The sequence below is a fragment of the Trachemys scripta genome, chromosome 17 (genome assembly GCF_013100865.1).
Source record: "Trachemys scripta elegans isolate TJP31775 chromosome 17, CAS_Tse_1.0, whole genome shotgun sequence".
Classification (NCBI taxonomy): domain Eukaryota; kingdom Metazoa; phylum Chordata; order Testudines; family Emydidae; genus Trachemys; species Trachemys scripta.
Window position 1 is genome coordinate 8,603,119 of NC_048314.1, and position 18,116 is coordinate 8,621,234.

Here is an 18,116-nt window from a genome sequence, read left to right on the forward strand (position 1 = left end):
GCCGGGTGGGCGCGCTGGCAGGAAACCAGGCAGGATTCCATTTCTCTCTCACACACACACACACACACACACACACACACACACAGCTCTCGACAGACTGGGCTGTTGGAACTTTGTTGGCATCGCAACCGTCTCTGCGAAACATTTTGATTTCCAGCAATCAGCGAAGTCAGACAAAAAGGTGTTTCCTAGGAACCTCTCTGACCAGCTCTATGCAGCACTCTGCTGAGAGTCTGGCCCCGGTGAGGAAAAGCACCGTAAATCACAGGCCCCAGGGCCTACACGTGTGTATTGCAACGATGTGGGGAGTCAGCAACCAGATGGGTGGATTTATACCTTAGCTTGTGAGCTTTATTCAGGGCAGGGACGGCATCTTCCTTTACATATGTACAGCTCCTGGCACAGTTTGGGCTTTTACTGTGGTCTCTGAGTGCCTTACAGACATGCTACAAGTAAACAGCCAAAGCCTCAGTTTCTTGGTTCTCTCCTAGTCAGTAGAATGTGTTCAAGTTTGCATGCTCAGTTTTCTTCCCCTCTTCCCACCCCCCATTTCTTCCTCCTCTTGGCCTCGCCCTCCTTCTCCTCATTATTTACTTTGCAATGGGCTCACCCCCAGGGGACAGAGCCCCCTTCGCTTCCGCAGCCAGCCCTGCCCTCCAAAGCGGGGTCAGAAATAGCTGAAGGCTCCTTTGTTCTGCTTGTGACTTGGAGAGAGAGAGAGAAAGAAAGAAGGCGTCTTTGTGCGCCTGGTTTATTACATTTTATCCGGGTAAAGTGAAAGTGGGACTCACTTCTCATTTAGGTCACCCCCAGACACCCAGACAAAATACCCTGGTAAATGTAACACAGCAGAACAGCACGTAGTGGGGTTAGACTGAGTCCACACTGGCCAATACACCATACACCACTGCCCTGCTGCTACCCTCAGTTTCTGCAACATTGAAGATTTCATTTAAAAAAAAAAAAAAAAAAATGAAGGTGAAAAATTTCCAAAAGTGGCCACTGATTTTGGGCGCCGAACTCGAGAGCATCCAGAGGCAATTCCGATTGTGAGCTCTTTGGGGAAGAGAGCATCTTTCTGTTCTGTGTCTGTCCGGCCTAGCACAATGGCGTCCCGCTTCCATGACTGGGCTCAGAGGCACTACCACAATACAATACAATACAATCAGTAAGCAAGTCCATTTGTGCACCTAAAATGCAAGCATTTTGCAGAGGGTTTAACAAAACTCCTGACTCTCCAATCCCATGGAGTCAGTTTGTGGGATGGATGATTCATGGGGATAAATTTTCGACATAACTTTTTCCCTTTTTATGCTTAAAGAGCTTGCATGCTGTGAAGGCTATTTGTTTCAAATCTCTCTCTCTCCCCATGAAATACTAAGGAACAACAAAGGACTGATTTTCAGAGATCTCAGGAGAAGCACTAGATGAAATGACAGGAAATTACAGGTTCCAGTCCCACACTGGGCCCTAGATAATTGAGACACACAGAAGCAGTGGCCACCTTTGAAAATCTGGACCGGTCTAGCCATCATGGCTGCAAAGAAAACTTTTCAAATGCAACGTAATGCTGTGCAGCCTTCCTGAGAAACAACAGTCCCGGACAGCCACGAACTACCCCATTCCTCTGTGGGTGTTACCTCTGAACCCTAACAATGGCAAGACAAACACCAGTAATATAAACTATTTCACAGCTGATCAGTTTAGCAGAAACATAAAGCCCTGCACTTTAGCCTTTGGGTTTCCAACATGACAGGGCATTTAAACAAAGAAATGAAAATACAAGTTTTTAATAGACATTTATTTTTTAAATAACAAAAAAGCTTTGTAACAATTTCCCCTCCCTTCTAACAGAGCCGAAATTTTGGGCCTACAGTCAGTTGGCACTGTCCCTTTAAATTAGTCTCTTGTCACTTCCCCTCTCCCCCCAATTAGTGCAGGATATTCACAGGGCATGTGGTTTGTGCTCCTGAATTACTTACGGCTGAGTGGTCACACGGGTCCTCTCTTCCTTTAATGACAGCATCCCGTGAGGGCTCTCAGCCGTCCCAGCATCTTCTGCAGCAGCGCCATCCACTTCCTGTGGGGAGCCGTTCTCCTCCAGGCCCAGCTGTTCCATGCTCAGAGATTCAGGCAAGGACTTGAAGCTATTGTAGCTGGTGGTATGAAAGAGATTGAGTGTCTCTCCAGCCAGCCAGAGATCCCCTTTCTAGTGGCAGCAATACCATGTTCCAGCACCCAGACCCAGTTAAAACACCAGGGGCACTCGCACCTTAGGCTGATGCGCCAGCTCCCGTTTGATCTGGATTGACTGGCAGCAGCCAGTTTCGCAGGACAGGTTAGCAGCCGGATGCGTAAGCAAACAGGGCACTGGCAGCTCTATCAGAGCAAGGGATAGTATGGGCAAAAACTCCTCCCTCACTGCTCTGCCAAAGCACCTCAATCCTACCTGGCAGAGGCTCTCGTGATTTCAGCACCAAGCTCCCACCCACAGCTTTAGCAATGCAGGTGTGGCTGCCCCTGCCAGGCTGGTATCATGTGCTGGTTATTCCAGGGAACAAGATTGAAGCTGCTAAACTCATGACACGCGTGTCCATGGCCGGGTTGGACACAGGCGTCCAGAGATGGGAACCAATTGCCCTTTGTGCCATGAGAAGTCGATGCTTGAACTCTCGGCCAGCACGAGATCCGTTTCCCCTTCCCAGTTACGAACACAGTGATGAGGCCAAATGCACCTTTCCTGCCTGGGGTGGGCAGGGAAGCTGTTCTCAATGCAGAGATCGATGCTGTGTTTTCAGAGCCCCTGACCTGCAGGCCCCTTTGTGTGACTGCCTCAGAGAGCTGACACCGGCAAAGAACTGAAGTTGAAACACATCCCCCTCGGGCACAAAACTGCTGTACTGCATGCCGGGCACTTGTGTTGCACGAGTGCTGGCTGTGAGCACGTAACATGGAGCGTGCGTGTCCATTTCACCATGTCAGCATGCAAGGGGCTGGCTGGGTTAGCAGGGACAACACTTACTGGTCCAGCAGGTTACCGAAGAACTTCTCCACTTGAAGCTGCTTGTGCCGAAGGGGCTCGGGAAGCTCTTCTCTCTCCTCCTCCGTCTCGCCACTCGCAGAACTCACCTCTGCGTCCACTTGCACTTGGGCGCGGGCATGCTTTGGAACAGGGGCCTAGGGGGCAGAAAGGGGTAAGGTCAGCCCCCCAACTAGAACACCTCTGCCAGCAGGGGGCGCTGCAAGGAATGGTACCATATGCTGGCTGCAAAGGACCTCAGCAATTTTCTAGTTCAAGCTACAAATGGGAAGAATCTTGAAAGAAGCCAGGGCTTCTACACTATGTCGGGGCAGCTCAGCACTACGCCAGCTCCAGCCTCTTCCAGCAGGAGGCGCTGTAGGGAAGCGAGTGGGAGCTCAGGCGGTGTGTGTGGATGGGGAGAGCTCACTGCTACTCCAGTTCTGGCCTGACCCCGTAGGAGTCGCTGAGGGAACTAGGCAGCAGCAGTGGCTGCGGGCAGGGCATCCCCGCTACTCCAGTCCCAGGAGTTTTCAGTAGTGTCTTGGGAGTGAAAAGTGTCACCTTGCCTGGGAAACCTCAGGCCACAGAAACCGAGAGCAGCACAGCATTTACCTCAGGGTAGGGAGTGCGAAGGGCCGGGATCGGGGCTTGAACCGACGGCCTTGGGGAGGAGAGTGGCGGCTCTGAGACCAGGGTTGGCAAACAGCTGGGAGGCAAGGCTGGCTCAGAGCAACTCCTTGGGGAGGGCAGGCTCTGCAGCGCTCGATCAATCCCATCCTTCAGCTCCTCCAAGCGCATTCCCAGGCGGAATATCTCCCCTTCCACCGCTCTGAAACACACCATGCCAGCAACAGAGGGGTGAGGGCCTTCAAAACCATGCCCAGGTGGAAAGAAACAGCCCACAGCTTAGGAAGGAAGGCTGGCCCAGCGGAGAAGGCACCGGCATAGGACCCAGGCGCTCTGAGTTCAGGTCCTTGCTTTGCTACAGTCTGCTTGGGTGACTCCTTGTGGCCCCCTCCCCATCTGGTAACAATCCTTCCTTTGTTTGGCCTGTTTGGATTGCAAGCTCATGGCAGGGGCTGTCTTTGGGTGTGTGTACAGCGCCTAGCACACTGGGCTTCTGCTCCGAGACGGGGCACTGGCAATAGAAATAAAACATAACGACTGCCCCACACTAGAATGCTCCGGGCCAGGTTTTGAACCAGGTAAACCGGCAGCAGGGGAACTGCCAGACCAAAGGACACTAACAGTAGCAGGTGCTTCAGCCTTAGGCTGGCTTCTCCCCATTCCGTGTTTTTACCCTATCTAGTATACCTGCAGGTGCTGTTATTGTCCATGTCAGTGACCATCAGGACTAACTTCACTGGTGTGGGTGGGGTTACCCTGGATTTACACGATTGTGGCTGAGATCAGATCTGGTCCACTCCCACCCGCTCTTAGAGCTCCTCTGTCACGCAGGATACACGTGCAGCTCCAGGTCATTGTCTGCAGCGTCAGAGCGTCCTTTTAAACATGTGAATAATGAGCCAGGAGAAATCAGCCGACAGAGCTGGCTAGTACGGGATTGGAACGCAGCAGGCAGTAATTCACTGCTTAGGATTCACAGGCCTCATCCCTTCATTAACGTCCAGAAGTATCAATCAGGAAACACAGGTAGATTAGAATAAAACGGCATAATCGCAACAGGCCAGGCCAGTGTCACAAACGTGGCTGCATTAATCACACTGATGGACTGGACTGCGGCTCATCTGCACAGGCGTTAAGCATTCATTCACGCCCCTTTGCGGCTGGCTGCTCAAATAAACCCAGCTTTCAAACTCCAGTCCCAGAGCCCCTCTCTGTCCAACCTACATTTTCTCTAACCCCCCCATGGCAGCGTCTGAGCACCTCATTTATCCTCACGCCCCGGGGGCGGTGTTGTTGTCTGCATTTTACAGACGGGAACAGAGACACTAAGCAATTTGCCCAAGGTCACAGGGTACCTGTAGCCGAGCCCAGACTTGAACTCCTGGTCTCCAGAGTCCCAGGCTGGCACTCTAACCACTGAGCCATGCTTCCCCTTGATATAAATCATCATTTGAAGAGGACGCTGTTTAAGGAACAAAGGCGGATGAAAAAAAAAAAAAAGCTACCTGTCTGGATCGAAGTCCCCAAGGGGCCCCGCTGCGCCTGGGCGCTGTTGCTGCAGACGGTTCTCTTCCCGGGCCTGCAGATACGCTCGCTCCAGAGCATCCTGCGCGTCCTTCAGCCTCGCAAATCCCTACGACGGGGGCAGCACATCAAAATGCGTGAGTCTGAGCTTTCGCCCCCCCCCCACGCTATGGAATCCTTATGCCAGATGACACGCCCAGGACGGCGTCTGGCTAGGCCGCGAGGGTGGGATTTTGAACTCCAGCCAGGCTGAACTGGGCCTGTGAATCCTGAGTTTAACAAAGCCAGGACCACACGCATGCAGCCATCACGAGTCCTCAGAGGAGAGGAACCTGGGACCTTCAGAACCAGAAGCATGAGCCTCTGTCAATTTAGCTAGAGAGTTACTCCATTAGCTATGCTTAAGTAGAAGGCTCTTATCCTCTTTGGGGCCAGCCATAAGAGGAAACAGGATCACACACACCAAATCAACGTATTACAGTGGTGCTAGGAACTATATAGGTATGCCCAGCACTGGCACCCCTGGCACAAGAGGGCTAAGTAAGTACAGCATTGCTTAACAACCTCCTCCCTGCTCCGCTGCCCTGTTTGCCTCCCGACCAGGGCCAACTCCAGGCACCAGCGAAGGAAGCAGGTGCTTGGGGCGGCCAATGGAAAGGGCCGGCACGTCCAGGTCTTCTGGGTCCCTCAGTCCCTCTCTTCCTCTTTGAGCTGCCACCAAAGAGCTGGCGAAGAGGAAGAGAGGGAGTGAAAGACCCACCGCCGGATTGCCGTAGAAGAATGAAGCAGCGTGATTGAGCTGAAGTACCGCCGATTGGCTTGAACTTTTTTTCGCTTCGCCGCTTGGGGCGGCAAAAAAGCTGGAGCCGGCCCTGCTCCCGACGCTCAATGAAGAGGTCTTAAACTGCAGCTGGGGCCCGGCTGTGAAACTCCAAGGTTGTGACTGTGCCCAGCTGCGGCAGTGTCACAACGTTGGCATTACAGCAGGTTGCCACCTCGCCCTGGCGTGATGCTGCACAGCATCGGGAGGCAACAGTACCGTGCCACGGCACTGAACAGCCTCAGGCCTGGTGACACTGCTTTATTGGGGACACGCGGGGTCTTCTGCATAGAATCACCAGACTGGAAGGGACCTCAAGAGGTCATCTAGTCTGCCAGGAGAGCAGGGGACTAGGACTAAAGTATTATGTGCTTCAGCCCCTCTGGGGTTCTCAGTGACCGAATGGGCCACATGCACGTGCCTGGCACTAGACACAACTGCTACTCCACATAGATCTCCTGGAAATTCCTGGGATCTCAGAAAAGGGGCTAATAAGAGAAGCAGAAAGTAAAGCTGGGTGTACCGAGAGCTGGTCCTGCGGGGTCAGTCTTCCCATTTGGATCAGTCCCTCGAAGGATTCCACCTGGATAGGAGGAATAAGGCATTAACTAATGTCCCATGGAGCTGACCTACAGGAAGGTAATTCTAATGGTTGCAGCATTACAATGGAGCTTAACCTCCTAGACCTGCCCCTCCTCTTCCTCATGGTTCCTTTCTTGTCCCCCATCCCTTGCTGGATTCTCCCCCAGAACTGACCAATTCAGTGCCCCCATTCCCCAAATACGAGTGGGTTTCGTTCCACACACTGCAGTTGGCTCACTCTGGACCCCACTTGCCTGCATCTCAAATTTCCTCGCCTGACCCGCCAGAGTCTGTGTCAGGGGATCCTCCGGAAACGGTCTCTCCGTAGAGGTGCAGGCGTCAACCCCGGTGAGTGCGGAATGAGCCGGAAAGGATGGAGCCTGGGTACCTGGTGCTGACGATGGCTCTGGAAGAGAAGACAAATGTAAGAAGATCCCAGCTGTGTCATCTCCAAGACTAAGGGACCTCCTCCATCCTGAGCACCACGGCAGGGACAAGCCACTGTCTCCAGACCTGACTCCAGAGCAGTGAGATCAAATACATTCAGCTCACTCTCAGCAGCTCCCGATGAGTCAGAGAGCCCAGGTGAGAAGCATCTGGGCTTCAGTCTCTGGTGCACGTGTCAATCGGCAGATGGAACTCCTCGTGAACGAGCATCTGCTGAAAAGTCAGTCCTGCTCGGCTCTCTTTGCTTCTCCCACTGCTGCTGAGAAGATGGTGGGGGATATTTAGAGCTGGTACAAATGGTGCCAACTCCATTGAGATCACTGGCATCGTGGCCGCTTGCGCCAGTGATGAATTTGGATCCGGGCCAACACTGGACCACATCCTTCCTGTACAGCGACACGTGGGGCCTGCACATGGGCAGCACGGATGCAACTGCAGCAACTGGGCAGGTGATGACAAGATGCTGCATGAGAGGCGTCCCAGCAATGGGTGGGTGGCACAGCACGGGGTAGGGAGGGCGCAAGGTGAATGGATCCTGCACACCAGAACGAGCTGCGTCTGCAAGAGCACAGCACCCCTACTACCATGGTGGAGTCCTGGGAGCTGGAGCATAGGCTAGCGATGATGGACAGTATCTCCAGCTGCTGGTAGGTGGCGTGCATCCAGATTCCTCCGTTGGCATTTGGTCTGGAGCTGTCCCCATCCGTGCTGCCCCAGTTGTGAACAGCTGGAGAACAGCAGGCGTAAGGGAGCTGCTTATTGCCAGGGCAGGAAGGAAGGGGGCAGCAGAAGGAGAGGAAAAGCAACTGCACTAAGACTCTCCAGTGCCTCAAACCCACCTTCATCCAGACCCGCTGGCAGGGCTGGAGCAGGAGTGGTGCTGAACTCTGCCGTCTGGATCTGTGGGATGCTGAAAGCCATGACCTTGGAGCCGTGGGCCATGGTCCCCATGTGAACGCTGTGGCTCGGCTTCGGCGGGTCGGCGTACAAGCTCACCTGAGGGGCGGGGAGAAAACAGAGCAGAGAATTCAGGTCACTCCTGACACTGACCCTCAGCACCCGGAGGATCTGGCTTGCAGACACCGGGACAGCTTGTGGGAAGCACCAGCTCTTTGTGTTGCTTTAGTCTGGGGGATATTCTTCCATGCTGGCCTGGGGGTAATGCTCTGCACTGCCATAAAGGAGCTCCGGCTCCCATTCCCTGCTCTGATCTCCCACTGCCCAAGCAGGGAGAGGCTGAGAGGGCTCAGCTCGGAGCGTGTCTAGCAGCACCAGCTGTGGGATTCTGTCAAAGGAAGAGCCAGCTCCACCACTAACCAACTGCTCATCCTGCCTCTCACGTTGCTAGTGGGCTTTCGGAGGGACAGCAGGAGTCTTATCCAGCCTTCCTGAGCCAGGAGAGCAGAGACTAGTAAACACTACCTCAGTCTGGCCCTACCACCCCTTACGTTGCCTTAGAAGACCCCGATCTCCACCCCAAGGGACAACAACAGCAGCGTATTCCCAGAACATCAGTGCAGGGCTAATGACTGGGGTGGGTGCACCAGGGTGGACGGGATGGACGGGGACAAGAGTGTAATATAGCACTCAGAAGATGTGTGTCTACATGTACGCTCAAATCCACGCATCGCCCACATGCACAAAACTGCATGCGCACACACTCAAACATGCCCACACATCTCCACCCTGACACGTTATCAAGATTTCGGGCACAAAGTGCTGAAAGCAGAAATCTCTCCCCGAACTATTTTCCAGCCAAACTCTTTCTTTGGCTCCCTTGTTAGCCCGGAAGAAGGAACAAGGATACCCGTACTAGTTGGCACCAGGATACCCGTGTTGGCTGGCAGCGCCGCTCTTTTAAGTTGCGCTTCACGTCCTCGCAATAAAATGCGATCCATTCAGAAACGGTATCGTAGCCTCAGCACCAAGGCACTTGTCTCTGCCTCCTTCCTCCTGGGCCCCTTTCCCAGCTCTCATCCCTCCTCTGCTGGCAGAGGACTTGGCTGGATTGCAGTAATCTCCACCATCTGCTCACTCCCGCGCCGTGAAGCATGGCTCAGAACCCATCTGTACCTGCCCCGCGTTAACCAAGATCTGGGAGGAGTTTCCTCCCAAACTCTTCCTTTCATTCCATTTTTGGTAGCAAATTCTCCCCCGCCCAAACTCCCAAGAACCCAGGTGGAGACAGAGGGCAGAGCTTGTGCCCATCTGCGCTCTTCTAGACTGCTTCTTGCCTTATTGTTACCCCCCATCCACATGACCTCTATAAGAATGGCCATAAAGAGTCAGATCAAAGGTCCATCTAGCCCAGTATCCTGTCTTCCGACAGTGGCCAATGCCAGGGGCCCCAGAGGGAATGAACAGAACCAGGTAACCATCAAGTGATTCATCCCCTGTCGCCCATTCCCAGCTTCTGGCAAACAGAGGCTAGGGACACCATCCCTGCCCATCCTGGCTAATAGCCACTGATGGACCTATCCTCCATGAACTTATCTAGTTCTTTTTTGAACCCTGTTATAGTCTTGGCCTTCACAACATCCCCTGGCACAGTGCATTGTGTGAAAAAATACTTCCTTTTGTTTGTTTTAAACCTGCTGTGTATTAATTTCTGTGACCTCTAGTGCTTGTTATGAGGAGTAAATAACACTTCCCCATTTACTTTCTCCACACCAGTCATGATTTTATAGCTGTCCTTCAGTCATCTGGTACAGAAGCGGATTTAAATGACAGGTTACAAACCACAGTTAGCAGCTCTGCAATTTCACGTTTGAGTTCTGGTGACTTCCCCAGATTTGTCACCTAAAAAGAATGGCTCAGATTTGGGAAGCTCCCTCACATCCTCAGCCGTGAAGACTGATTCATTTAGTTTCTCCGCAATGGCCTTATCACCCTGGAGCGCTCCTTCAGCGTCTCGATTGTCCAGGGGCCCCACTGGTTGTTTAGCAGGCTTCTTGTTTCTGATGTACTTAAAAAATTTTTTGCTATTACTTTTTGAGTCTTTGCCTAACTGTTCTTGAAATTCTTTTTTGGCCTTCCTCATTATATTTTTATACTTCATTTGCCAGAGTTTATGCTCCTTTCCATTTTCCTCAATAGGATTTAACTTCCACTTTTTCAAGGATGCCTTTTTGCCTCTCACTGCTTCTTGTACACGGTTTACATTGTTTACATGGGTGGCACTTTTTCGTTTCTCTTACTAAGGTTTTTACTTTGGGGTGTATTTACGTTGAGCTTCTATTCTGGTGTCTTTAAAACGTTTCCATGCAGCTTGCAGGGATTTCACTTTTGGCGCCGTACCCTTTAATTTTTGTTTAATTAACTTCCTCAGTTTTGTGTATGGTAGTTCCCCTCTCTGAAATTAAATGCCTCTGTGGTGGGCTGCTGTGATGTTTTCCCCACCACAGGCATGTTAAATTTAATGATATTATGGTCACTATTACCAAGCGGTTCAGCTATATTCACCTCTTGGACCAGATTAGGGTTACCATACGTCCGGATTTTCCCGGACATGTCCGGCTTTTTGGGCCTCAAATCCCCATCCAGGGGGAAATCCCAAAAAGCCGGACATGTCTGGGAAAATAGAGAGGGCCCGGTGGGGCTCGGCCAGGGTCCGGGGCCAGGAGTGCGGAGCCGGGGGTGCTCGGCCGGGGCCGGCGGTGCTCGGCCGGCGGCTGGCCTGGGGCCGCTCGGCCAGGAGCTGGGGGCCGGGCCGGGGCCGGCACTGGCCCGGGGGCCGGGGTGCTCGGCCAGGGGCCGGGAGCCGGGGCCGGCGGCGCTTGGCTGGGGGCCGGCGCTCAGCCGGGGGCCGGGGCTGGTGGTTCTCAGCCAGGGGTGGGGCCGGCGGTGCTCGGCCGGGGGCTGGGGGCTGGCCCGGGGCTGGGGGTGCTCAGCCGGGGCCGGCGCCCCAGGGCCCGAGCCGAGCCGGGCGGGAGTCGCCGGGGCCAGAGCCTCTTGGCCTGGGCTGCTCGGCTGCACCCCGTCCCAGCCCCAGCTTACCTGCTGCCTCCCTGTTTCAGGCTCCCCACGAACATTTGATTCACGGGAAGCAGGGGAGGGGGAAGAGCAGGGGGTGGAGCATTCAGGGGAGGGGGCAGAGTTGGGGCGGGAACTTTTGGGGAAGGGGTGGAGCTGGGGCGGGGCTGGGGCGGGCCCCGGGCCCCATGGAGTGTCCTTTTTTAAAATGAAAATATGGTAACCCTAGACCAGATCCTGTGCTCCACTTAGGACTAAATCAAGAATTGACTCTCCCCTTGTCGGTACCAGGGCTAGCTGCTCCAAGAAGCAGTCATTTAAGGTGTCAAGAAACTTTATCTCTGCATCCCGTCCTGGAGGTGACATGTACCCTGGTCAGGCGGTCGGTAGTATCTCTCTGCTGCTATATTCTTATTATTCAGGTATGTAATTACTATCCATAGTGATTCTATGGTACAGCTGTATTGGCCATCGACCATGACAGTGCTGTTGTGAGCAGCTTGCTCGGAACTCGCCGGGTTTCTGCTTCCATTAGCAGCCACCCAGGAGCCTGCCCCACAGAGCAAAAATAGACGCGCTTCTCTCCATACAGAGTTGGTGGCTAAAATGCAGTTTGCAGGTTAAAACTGCTCCAAGGAGTTCTCCAACTGGCTAGTGCGACAGAGTTTCAGCAGGAGATGTTTCATTCCCAGCCAGACAGCCTTGTTGCTGGAGAGGTGCATACTGGGAGCTGGAGCTAGAGCTGGGCAAAATGTTTGCAGCAAATAGTAAATTTGCTGAACAATGCATTTTGGGGGGTATTGAAACTATTCGCAAATTCAGGTCAAATTTGACTAATAGTTTCAACCAAAATAAAATAAAAATGAAGAATTCCGAAATGTTTGTGAAACGAATCATTCCCACATGTAGTTTTGAATCAAGAATGAAAAGTTTTGTTCAACCCGAATTCATTTTTTTTTCTTTTGGTTTTTCATTTCAGCGAGAAAAACTGAAGGAAAAAAAAATCAGTTTTGATTAGAAACCAACCAAATTCTTTCTCTGTATTTTTCAGTTTAGCCCCCAAACAAAAGAATCAGTTGATTGCCCAGCCCTCTCCTGTTCATACATTTTAGCCATGGAGTGTTGCCTGGAACCAGCAACGTGAGACAGCAGTCACTCAACACGCATGTCACACACGAAGGACGACACACAGCACCAAACCTAACTACTGAGGGGAAGAAGAGAGCATACAGGGCATGGATCTACATGGAAAAAGAATGTATCCTACCCCAGGAACTCATGCAAACACATACCTGCATGTGAATCCTCATACAATTACCCATTCACAAAAGCATGCACATGTGGCCCTCGACAGGTCTTTCTGGCCTTGAGAATCATTCATTCATGAGGCAGGAATAGTACCATGTGATATAGGTGACCCCCCACACCCCCACAGCACAGGCAGTGGATTACAAACAGCAAATGTTTTGCAGCAATAGTAACGTTAGGCAGTTTTCAAGCCACCCATCGGCTCAGCTCAGCCCTCAGATAGAGCGTGCAGCTGTACAACCAACGTGTTTGGGGACAATGCACAAACCCAGGGGGGAGGTGAATGTGCTGAATGGATTTGTCCTTGCGAACAGCCTGCCCAGCTCTGTTCCACGTCAGTTCGGTGCCAGCCTGTTTTATGCCAGAATGCAGCAAGAGACTGGCTCTTGGGAATGGAAACGGAAAGAATTTGTGACTTGTACAGCCAGAAAACATATTTACCGTATTTATTTATAACAGAGACTGGGGGACTTGCACGCACCTAGCAAGAGACGTTGCCTGGCTCAGAGATTGCACAATCTAAAGAGACGAGACAGACAAAAGGTGGGAGATTATTATCTGCACTTTACTATAGGAAATCGAGGCACAGAGAGATTGAAAGTGACCTGCCCCCAGCCACGTGGTGAGCCAGCGTCAGAGCAGGGAATTGAACCCACAGCTCAGTGCCTTACCCACAAAGCCATCCTTCCTCCCCAGTCTGCCTCTAATTTCAACAGCTGACTTCTATTCTAATTTGGGACGGACTGGAAGGATTGTTTAGTTTTAAGGAGCGCCAGCATGAGACCCGTGGACAGTCACGGTGTTGGGAGTAGAGGGAAGGTCCCTGTCCCAAAGCCAGCAGGACAGCCCCGATTCGCAGCCTGCAAGACAATTAGAGTCTCAAGTTCACTTGGGCACCTGCTTCACACAGCACCACAAGGTGATGGAGAGAGGAAGCGCAGGCCAGTGGTTATGACACGAGCAGAGATGCAGGAGAACTAGGTTCAAGTCCCTCCTCTCTTACTGACTCTCCCGTATGACCTTGGGCGAGTCACTTAGCCTCTCTGTGCCTCAGTCCCCCATCTGTACAATGGGTATAACAGCCCTGCCCTACAGGGGTGTTATGAGGATAAATACATTAAAGATTGTGAGGGGCATACTACAGTGAAGGGGGGCACGTAAGTACCTAAGATAGATGATGCCGGTGCACCATCGACGCCACATCAGCGTCGAGATAACAGAGTGTGATAACCCGGGACACACAACATTGTGCCATCGCTTGGACACAAACACTGCAGTGCCCCCCCACTCTGAGCAACATTGTGGTGTGATGATTGCATCCTGTAATGCACAGTCCAGCGTCCCCACCCACAAACGCGTGATGGCTGCTCTAGGCGATCCATTAGATGAAGAGGGAGCCTTCATGCTCTGGTGATCAAAGATAAGAACTTGAAACAGAAAGAAAAGAAAAGCACTCTGGAGATTAGAGAGATGCACATTTGATCTGCGGGAAAAGACCCGGGGGGGTGGGGAGCACACGACCAAGATACTTGGTGACCTGCCTGCAAATGCTACGGCACTCCCACCATATAGCCTACAGCTGCCAGCAATAGGAAGTTCCAGCCATCCTTACAGACTTTCCGCCCCCGGGAGCAAAGGGGGGGGGGGGCGAGGGCCTGGGAACGTGCATGTTTTTCTATATAAATACACACACTAGCTAGTTGCTTGCAATGATTCAGAAAGCAGCAGCTGGTGCCAGCAAGACCTTTTGGGCTAATAAAATAGTCACGGACTATGATAAGTCACAGACTTAAGAGCCTAATTCTTCCTTATTTAAAGACACACTGCAGTGCTTCTCCAGAAGGGGTCCAGAAGAAACGCATAGCAGTCCCTGTTCTCTGTTAGTTTCGGCCAAACCTTCACTCTTAAGCAGGCTTCCATGTTTGCATCCACGATCAGGGCCTTAGAGCTGTTCAGGCATTTATATTACACTCCTCACTGGTGGAGCGGAGACCCCTAGCTATCTACCTGACCTAAACTGCCGGCCCAGAACTCTACCCCTCTCTACACACCCCAATTATTTTCATCTGCAATTTGTGCGCACAACAAATGGAGGCCAGCGTTTGTAAATCTGCCTCTTTCTGTCTTACTTCTCCTAACCAGCAAGCCCTTTCCCTAAGGGGACTAAGGGCTGGCTTCCCCAGAGGGCTGGGCTGGCGGTACTGATCCTATGTAGAATTCTGACAAATAAGCGATGCTCTCGGCTGGTGATTCGTTCTGGTCTATACTAAAGCTAATGCTGCTTTCCCTATATTGAGGGTTAGTCTTTCCTAATGGTTCAAGAACAAGGAATTGGGAGTCAGGACTCCTGGGTTCTTTCCCAGCTCTGACTTGGCTGGGTAACTTTGGGCAAGTCACTTGACGCCTGATTTTCAGAAGCGCTGAGCACCTGCAACTCCGATGGACAGCTGGAGGGGTGGGGTGTTCAGCTGTTCCGAAAATCAGGTCCTTAACGTTCTCAGTGTCTCCGTTCCTCTGTGTGTAGAGTGGGGAGAACCCCTACCTCAAGAGGGGAGGTTTAATGTCTAATGTGCTTTGAGGTCCTCACAGGGCAGGTGCTGAAACAGTGCAAAGCATTATTCCAGGCCACGTCACCTTGAGCAGAGTGGAGCTGCTCCTTCATGTTTGTAGCACAGCTGGACCCTGCACTTCGGTCCCCCCAGCCCCTGAGTTCACCAATAAACCTTCCCCGTGTGATGCAGAGGAGAGTGTATTGCTGAACAACCGGAAAGCCTGGAGAATAGCGCTGCGTGCTGCACTGTTGCTTTAAGAGCTGGATGGATTCTTTGGGAAAAAGAGGTTCCACCCCATATCTACAGGCTGCCAAACCCATTATCCTAGGGGGACCCCCAGGCTGGGCTCCAGATGGGGGGGGGGGAAAATCAGCCCTCACCCACACCTGTCTGCCTGCAGGGCCATGGTGCTGAACGAGGCCCCCTCTCTCCCCAGCCAGCCGGGACCTGGGAGCGGGTACACAGCGATCCTGCGGCTGGGAGGCTGTAGTGCAGAGTGACAGCGCCCCCCTGAGCCCAGGGAGCTCCCGGCACGCGAGGTGTTGCACTGAGACATGTCAACCCCTGTCGCGTCGCACGGCAGTGCCAGAGGGAGATGTGCCGTGCCAGCCAAGATGACAGCTCCAAGGGGGAGCACGGGCCTTCACCAGGCCTGGGGGGGCCTTGCAGACAGGGGACCAGACACCGAGCAGGAAGAGGGAGGGACGTGCTCTGCTTAGGAATGGTCCCCCGCTCTCACTTCCAAACCCTGCTCACTGATAGACCCTTCACCCCACAGAGGCCCTCACTCCCAGAGGGTGTTTCTCCATCACGCCAAGCCTAGCTAGTCACTTGCCCTTCTACCCCCAGGCCTCATTCCCAGATAACGCCCTGTCCACGCCCCACCTCCCTGCACATGGCTGGGCTCCCCATCCAAGCTGCATTCCCAGACGGACCGCCCCCCGCCAGACACAGTCTTTGTTCACAGACAGCGCCTCCTCCACGCTGAGCCCCAGTCACTCCTCTCACCGGTGCCTCCCCCCAAAGCCCTGCTCACAGACCGACCCCTCCTCAGCCAGTCCTGCCACATCCCAGACAGACCATCCCCACTCTGAGTGCGTCCGCACAGCCTCCCCCTGATCTGGGATGATCACAGCATGCGGACTGGTGCCAGCTCTCTCAGCCGCGGCTTTTCTCCGGGGCGTCCCGCCGCACTACCTGCTACGGCAGCGCGTGGCAAAGAGCGACTGGGGTCCCGGCTGGCGTGTGCGTAAGGCACTGCATGGGAGGCTAAAGGGGACAGGTGGCCCCAAAGCTAGGAGGACAGGGTTGCTTGGAGCATAGCTACACCCCAGAATGCCAAGGAGCGGCAAGAGGAAGGATTGCCCAGTGGTTTGGGCGCTAGCCTGGGACTCGAGAGATCTAGGTTCCCTGCTCTTCCGCCGTGGAAGTTCTGTGGCCTGCGTTATCCAGGAGGTCAGACTTGACGGTCACACTTCTGGCCTTGGAATCTAGGACGTGGGCAAGTCACCATTGATGTGAATGGAGCTGTAATAATTTGCACCCGCTGAGGATCTAGTTCTCTGTGCCTCAGTGTCCCATATGTAAAATGGGGATAACAGCACTGGGCTGCCACCCCTGGGTGTTGTGAAGACAAATACATTAAAGAGTGTGAGGTGCTATGGCAGGGGTGGGCAAACGGTGGCCCACATCCGACCCGTCAGACCTTTTAATCCGGCCCTCAGCTCCAGCCAGGGAGCGTGATCGGGAGCTTGCCCTGGGAAGCAGCTGGCATGACCCCCCGTCTGGCTCCTACATAGTACGCCGACGCATGGTCTGGCAGCTCTGCACGCTGCCCTGTCCGCAGGCACCACCCCCACAGCTCTCATTGGCCGGGAACGGCGCCTGCGGACGGGGCAGCGCGCAGAGCCGCCTCCGCGTAGGAGCCAGAGGGGGGAACATGCTTCCGGGAGCTGCTTGAGGTAAGCGCACCCCTGAGCCCCTTCCGTGCCCTAATCCCCTACCCCAGCACTGATCCCCCTCCTACTCTCTGAATCCCTCGGTCCCAGCCCGGAGCACCCTCCTACACCCCAACCCCTCATCCCCGGCCCCCCCCTAGAGCCTGCACCCCCAGCCGGAGCCCTCACCACCACCTCCCCGCACCCCAACCCCCTGCCCCAGCCCAGAGCTCCTGCCCCAGCCTGAACGCCTCATCTCTGGCCCCACCCCAGAGCCCACAGCCCCAGCCAGAGCCCTGACCCCCTCCTGCACCCCTACCCCCAATTTCGTGAGCATTCAAGGCCCGCCGTACAATTTCCACACCCCTCGGGCCAAAACGTTTGCCCACCCCTGTGCTATGGTGATGGGGGCCAGGGAAGTACTTTAGACAGAGCGAACGAGCCGGGCTGCACCTGCAGCAGACCATTTGCCTAATCGATGGCAGGAAAGAGGGTGTATTCCTCATTGGTTCCAGCTACCTACGACAACGCAAAGAAACAACTGCAGGGCGCAGCCCCCCCGTCTTAGTGCATCTGCACACAGCACGTGCCTTGCAGCTGTGGTTCCACCCAAGTGCAGGGTACCAGAGAACCAGCCCTGCCGTCTCTGCGAAGGTTCCCGACAGCAAACTGCTGGGCCAGAATATTGATGGCAAGTGAAGCTACCAGAGGCAGGCACGCAAGAGCCACTTCAGAACGCACATGAACGGTCATGGGGGGCGGGGGGAAGGGGTTGCAACACGCACCTAGCTTCAGCGGCGTCTCTTTTCTTGCTGGACACGGGGAGCGGGGCTTGGCCTCGAACAGGAAGGGAAGGAGGAGGGGAGTGTAGCGGGGTGGTTACCCCGCTCCTGCCCTTAGGGTTACCATATGTCCTCTTTTTCCCGGACATGTCCGGCTTTTCGGCAGTCAAACCCTCGTCTGGGGGGGAATTGCCAAAAAGCCGAACATGTCCGGAAAAATGGCGGCTCTGCTCCTCCCCGACTCTTCGGCTCTGTTTAAGAGCCGGGCTGCCCGAGCGCTACCGGCTTCAGGCAGCCCCCCGTGCCTCCGGACCCTGCGCCGCTGGAGCCCAGGAGGGGAAGTGCCCGGCCGGGGGCGCAGGGTCCAGAGGCATAGGGGCTGCCCAAAGCCCGAGCGCTACCGGCTTCATGGTTTGCTGGGCAGCCTCCAGACCCTGCGCCCCCGGCTGGGCGCTTCCCCTCCCGGGCTCCAGCTGCGCTGGGGAAGCGCCGGCCGGGGGCGCAGGGTCTGGGGGCTGCCTGGCAAACCATGAAGCCAGTAGC

The 18,116-nt window shown here is 54.2% G+C and overlaps 1 protein-coding gene across 2 annotated transcripts in view; it reads right to left on the reverse strand.

Moving 5' to 3' along the window:
- AKNA (AT-hook transcription factor) overlaps window positions 1–18,116 on the reverse strand; it is a 78,538-nt gene that overhangs the window by 18,125 nt on the left and 42,297 nt on the right. For both annotated transcript variants that reach the window (XM_034793923.1, XM_034793922.1), the window contains exons 5-11: window positions 7,862–8,018; window positions 6,830–6,981; window positions 6,517–6,576; window positions 5,155–5,282; window positions 3,635–3,851; window positions 3,023–3,177; window positions 1,983–2,156 (exon numbers count right to left, since the gene is read on the reverse strand). In XM_034793923.1, coding sequence (XP_034649814.1) covers window positions 1,983–2,156; window positions 3,023–3,177; window positions 3,635–3,851; window positions 5,155–5,282; window positions 6,517–6,576; window positions 6,830–6,981; window positions 7,862–8,018 — 1,043 coding nt within the window. The remainder of the gene's footprint in view (window positions 1–1,982; window positions 2,157–3,022; window positions 3,178–3,634; window positions 3,852–5,154; window positions 5,283–6,516; window positions 6,577–6,829; window positions 6,982–7,861; window positions 8,019–18,116) is intronic.